This window comes from Geotrypetes seraphini, chromosome 13 (genome assembly GCF_902459505.1).
Source record: "Geotrypetes seraphini chromosome 13, aGeoSer1.1, whole genome shotgun sequence".
NCBI classification, from domain to species: Eukaryota; Metazoa; Chordata; class Amphibia; order Gymnophiona; family Dermophiidae; genus Geotrypetes; species Geotrypetes seraphini.
Genome location: NC_047096.1, coordinates 79542683 through 79548682, shown reverse-complemented (window position 1 = coordinate 79548682; position 6000 = coordinate 79542683). Strand labels below are relative to the sequence as shown.

The window sequence follows — 6000 nt, the reverse complement described above, 5'->3', positions numbered from 1 at the left end:
TTCCTTAGGCTCAGCCCTAAGGAAGTTCCTGATTGGTTCAGGTGCCTGGGGCCCTTTTTAATTGACCAGATATTTTGCATGAGTAATACACGCAAAATATCTGGCCCATTTTTTTAAAAAAGAAAAAAAGCTACCAACAGCAGCCTACTACTGTCATGGCTGCCCCAACTCACTCACTGAGCGATTTGAGTTGGGGAATTTGTATGCAAAAAAGATAGTGAATCAATCGCTGTTTCAAAATCAATTGAATTGCTACCTTTAGTGAATCTGGGCCAAAATGTAGTAATCATGCACTTTGGCTTGTTTTATAACAGATTACTTCCTCTTTAGCACAGGAGCACCTGTAATGGTAAGCACTTTCCAAATATACACATTTAAAAAGATATATATAAAAGCCCACTGGTTGATCATAAGATCTAAAAATAGTTCATGAGGTAGCATGTTTTCCTTGTTTGAACAAAAGGGCATTTGCTTGTGCTCTTGTCCAGCATTAGCCCTAGGCTTCTGTTTGAACAGGTCCTTTAGGGTCAGACCAATCACTATAGAGCACAGAAAATGCAGGGAAGTTGTGTAACACACAAGCTTTTTATTCAGCTGCAGACAAAACATTAAAATATTCCTTTCTTAAGACTTGCATGGATCCATGTCTCATACCTTACAAGATTATATACCTAGCAAAACAGTGCACACAGCTATTTGACAACTTAAAACAACATTCAGCAGTTTGGTTCTGTAAATTCTTTATTTTGAAGGGGGTGAGGGCACCATGATCTGACACCCCCTTCTGTTCCAGGTGTGAAGTGCTGGCATCACTAGACCTATTTGTCTCTACTAATGCAGCTACTTTAGCACTTGTCCTCAGGAGCAGTGTTTAAGTCAATCGTGGAGTACTCCCTTGCCTGTTAGGATTTCAGGATCTCCATCCTGACTAGGTATGAGATTGGTTTGCATACATTACTTCCTTTGTCTACAAATCTTTTCCATGCATATTCATTGTGAAGATCCTGAAAACCTGACTGGCAAAGGAGTACTCCACAACTGACTTAAGAAACACTGCTCTAGAGGACTAAACAGTTTTGCATGGTCATATGTAGACTATTTGTGCCTTCCCTTATGTTTCACACAATAGCTTAAAAACATGGCATTAGATCAGTAGCTGGCAGTGTACTATCCTAATGCGCTTTTACAGTTTTATCAAACCTCAGGCATTAGAACCATAGGCTATGAACCAGCGTTCCAAACCCACCTTATCCTCCATTTCCTCAACTGCAACTAGGCTGTAACCCAATTTGGGCAGGGAAATAAATAGTGAACCTGAATATATAGCTGAGCCTAAGCTCAGATATAGAAAGGCAAATAAATCTAAAACTTTTGCACAGGCATAGTAGTAATGGGACTCGAGTGTACAGGAGTATTGACCATAAGCACTAAAAGAATGGCCCTTTACTTAGAATAGCAGGCCCTTCTCCTAATTAGTACTTTCCTTCTAGAACTACCTCTGCATTGTTCAGCCAATTATTCCTAAGTGTGCATCCAAACCTGTAGTACTTGTTCAAAGCCTATTTGTATTCAAGACATAATTCCATAGTCAACTTTTTCTCCTCAATCTTAGTTCTTGTCCCAAATAACCACCTCAACTATGTATTTAAATATCAGATTCAAAATATTTTACTCTGTTCCACCATGAAAAGGTAGTGAGAGGCAAAGTCTGACATCTGCCAAATGTCCCACAGCTTAAGGAACTGTCAGCAGCAGCACCCCTCTTACTACATTCCTTACTCTGACATGAAAGCCTCAGCATTTTGAGCATTGCTTAGGGACAGCAGGATATGCAAGTCCTAGCCCACATGTACTAGAATGTGAACAAGCTCTTTAGTATACCCAATATGGGAGGCAGTGGCAAACAGCTGCCTCTCTCATGATAATGTGAGGTGGCAATGTTCCCCCCCTCCCCACCAAAGTTCTCAGATAGTGTAAGATGCTAACCTATACTGACCGGAGAAGGAAAAAACCCATTTCAGAATCCCTCCCCAATCACCTTCCTTTTTAACTAGCTTCACCTTCCAACAACCAGAGAATACTAGAAATCAGACAGGCAAAAATTGGCAGTGTTTTCACCTTTTAAGTTAAATAATTAATTTTAGCCAGTTCCTCGGTACTCTTTTTTTTCTCTGGCACAGTAGGGCATCTTGGGCTGGGCTGGGCTGAGCCACTGCCTAGTCCAGTCATTAGCTTTTTCCCCTCTAGGGAACACAGAAAGTGCACAAGCAGGATGTCACCTTTCTTGTGTAGTCCTCTCCCCCTCCACCGATCTACAGCAGTTAACTGAGGAAGGTGACAGTGGATAGGAGACTTAGGAGTTCCCATAATACAACCCAGCGGTTCTCCATTGTATAATTGTTCCAAACTCAGCCTAAAGCAGCTCACTTCCTCCGGTCTTTTTGCTTCCTGTCCCGTCTTCTGACCTGCTGATCTGCCAAGGTGCGGGGCATTAAGATTATGCTTCCATTACTAGCATATTGCAGTGCATAGTGATTAGGGGAGTATGCTTGGCCACTTTCATTCCTAAGGCAGTCAAATACTTCCTGGTACAAGTTCTGTACTTTCTGCTTCATCTGCTGGATAGACTTGAGAAACTCAACTTTCTCCTTAAGCAGTCTGGTCTTGTCTCGCTGCAGCTCTTTCACATCTTGCTCCAGATTTAAGATGGTATCTAGTTTCCTCTTGCGGCAGTTCTGAGCTGCCATCTTGTTTTTGCCTCTTCTCCTAATGTCACGTACAAGGCTGAGCTGAGTTTCACTCAGCTGGTATTTGGCCAGCATTTCATTAAACTCCTCCACAGGTAAGTTGATAATCTTCTCATTTGTGAATGGGATCTTCAAGGCTCTGGCTCTGTGCTCATCCCGACTTATTTGCCTATCTGTGAAGTCCATCTCTTTCTCCTTACTGGTCTTCTTCCCTATAGCAGCCAGGTGGGACAAGTCATTTTCCAGTGCTTCTGGTGCCATATTGTACGTGTGGTTGTGACCAACATATTCCAGGTGAGGCAAATACTGGAAATGTAGGGGATTCTGATAGCTCATACGGCAAAACTTACTGAACTGTGGCTGATACCCAACAGCCCCTTCTGCTCCTTCAAAGTCTACGGTTTCAGAATCTGAAGTATAGCCTACAGCACCTTCTTCTGAAAAGGAGCAAGAGGAGGATTCTGAGCTGCTAGGAGAGACAAGACTATGGCTCGAGTCCAGAGAAAGCCCAGAGTCTGAATCAAATTCTTCCTCCAGCTGGGAAGCTTGCACCTGGCTAAAACCTTCTTCTAGGGCCAGGTCCATCAAGCTGATCTCATCAAGCATAGCCTCATCTAGAAGTCCCCCAAGAGGGTCCAGCAGTGCAGGGCCAGATGTTTCATTGGTTGTGGTGTTCATTTGTGGCTGAAAGAGGACTCCAGCCATGTTGTTAGAGCCAAGGGTTGAGTTAAGATCAGTGGAATTGTCAGGAGAAAGCTGGAGGAAAGCAGAACTGGAACTTATGGACAATGTCTCTATCTCGCCACTGAAGAAAGAAGAGAATGCCGGGGTGCAGCTGGGTAACAATGCCTGATGCAAGCTAACGTTCTGTTGGATTGCAGTGCTTGGAGAAGGACTATAGTTTACTGGAGGCAGATCTCCATTTGTGCTGTTGTACAGAGATTCAGTGGCAGCGTGATTCACTGAAATAGCCTGCATACAAACAGAGTAGATCAGCAAAGTGAAACCCATAGCAAAGCAAAAATACCTCCTAAATGGGTAACAGCTGCTGCCAACAACACTGAAAAACATGAAGGTAACCAACACTAAAGAGATGAGTAAAGACTAACACTTACAAAGGAAAAAGCCTACACTACTGCTATGACTGCATCTAACACTGGTCAAAGTAAATACAGCTTTAGAACCCACCCCCAACCATTGCACTGGAGGGCAACTGAATGCAGACTGCAACTCACCTGCATTTCCATTACAGACATGAGATCTTGCCACTGCTGCTCCAGGTCTAGGGAGGGCTCTGGATCAGGAAGTAGAGGTGAGAGGAGGTCAGAGGTAGCTGAAGACAGGCCTGTTCTTTGCACTTCTATTAAATTAGGGGGAGCAGCATCTGGAAACTAAAAAAGCATTAATTAGAAGTTACCATAACAATGGAATGCAGAGGATGCACACACTTTCCTGACCGAGGTAGGGAGAAAGACACACAGCTTCGGTATGAAAGCAAAAACAGAAAAACGTGGATGCCCCAAATTTTCCCTTCCGTCTGTCCCAAACTTTATTGTCCCTTTGACTCCAATAATTTTACCCCAAGGTCATCTAGCTGAAATAAGGAGTGCATCATAATGTATATAATATTACAGTATTCTGTGACAGTAACTAGAACACTTCTCCAAAGTCTTCCAAAACTTACCTCAGTGTTTTCCCCAAAAGGAAATGTGGCTTCTAGAAGTCTAAGGCATTCCTCAAGAGACAAAGTTGTCTGATCTTCCAAGCCAGTTTCCTGCAGATGGAAAAACAGTTTGCATAACTTCTGACTAGAATCATAGCTATCACTGTTGATAGACCTCATCATTCCCTTACCAAGAGTCTCTTATCACTCTCCCAACCTCCCCCTGGCTTAACAGCTCTTATTTGATAAGACAAGACATATACCCCATTATTCAGCCAGTGTTTTTTGTTTTGTTAAAGTCTAACCATTGCTGGCTAGAGAAGCCCCCAGTATTCAGTGCCAGGCCATGTCCAGGTACTGGCACAGAATATTAGAAGCGCTGTACATGGGTGGGCGGGCTGCTGGAGCCTATGAAAGTCCTGGCCAATGTTCAGCTGAGTCCTGCATCACAAGCTACCATGATAGGTCATGGCAGCCATTTTTGAAAGGGGCAGGAGCACAGACCTCAATGACCCTCACTGGCCACCAGGATCATACTGTAGGGTAGGCCCAGGGAAGTAAGAACAGTTTCAATATGGAGGGAGTTTAGAGGATCCAAATTGTTATACAGATCCCAGCCAATATTCAGTGCCTGGGACCCGCATAAACTGCTTAGCTATGCAGGTGCCAGTGCTGCATATTGCCAGGACCCACATAACCCCTGCCTTCTCCCCAAAGCTACCTTTGACCTGCCCACTTTTTTTATCAGGGAGATATTCAGTGGCACTGTCTGATTAAGTGCCATTGAATATCCCCACTTAGGCAGCAGAAAGCAGATTTAAGCAGGCAAGAGAAGCTCCTGCCCACTTAAATCACTTTGCTGCTGTTGTGGCTATAGGCCATATCCAGCTGATTTTTAATGGAAGATTAGGTTCTTACCTTTGGTAATCTTTCTGTTAGTCCCTGACGAAGTCAATAGGATGTGTTTTATCTCAACCCACGAAGCGGGTTTTGCAGAAATCCACACATTTTTTTTCTCTCTGCTCCTCCTACTTAGTTGAGAGAAACAAGAGCCTCTTTACAGTTGCGTCCAAAAGTAAACAAACAGTACTGAAACAAAGGGGGCATGGGGAATCTCTCTCCCCTCCCCCAACAAAACAGGCAAGAACATGGCAATAATATGGAACCAACCTGCTGTGTGCAACAAGCTCGAACTGAAACCTAGTCAGTGACTAGGATATGTACAATGATTCTCCATAGAGCCCATCTGCTGGATGGGAGATACTCGGGCCTGAAGGGAGAAATAACCCAAGGCAGGCGAGAGAGAAACAATAAATAAAGGGTGGGATATATTGATTGTCAGGGACTAACAGAAATATTACCAAAGATAAGAACCTAATCTTCCATTTTGTTACGTCCCCTCTGGAGTCAATACAATAGGTGACGTACCAAAGCAATGGCAACATCTAGGGTGGGACAGAAGAGCCTGCCTGCAATACTAAGACCCCAAAAGTGGTGTCAGACCGAGCCACCACATCCACTTTGTAAAACCGTGTAAAGGTATGAAGAAAGGACCAAATGGCCTCGAGACTCTGACCACAGAGCAGTGAC

The 6000-nt window shown here is 43.8% G+C and overlaps 1 protein-coding gene across 4 annotated transcripts in view; it reads right to left on the bottom strand.

Annotated features, from left to right (window-relative positions):
• Positions 1-566: 566 nt before the first annotated feature.
• Positions 567-6000, bottom strand: part of NFE2L1 (nuclear factor, erythroid 2 like 1) — a 38850-nt gene continuing 33416 nt past the window's right edge. For all 4 annotated transcript variants that reach the window (XM_033917606.1, XM_033917604.1, XM_033917603.1 and 1 more), the window contains exons 4-6: positions 4432-4521; positions 3983-4138; positions 567-3719 (exon numbers count right to left, since the gene is read on the bottom strand). In XM_033917606.1, the coding sequence (XP_033773497.1) occupies positions 2424-3719; positions 3983-4138; positions 4432-4521 (1542 nt within the window). In that variant the 3' untranslated portion in view covers positions 567-2423. The remainder of the gene's footprint in view (positions 3720-3982; positions 4139-4431; positions 4522-6000) is intronic.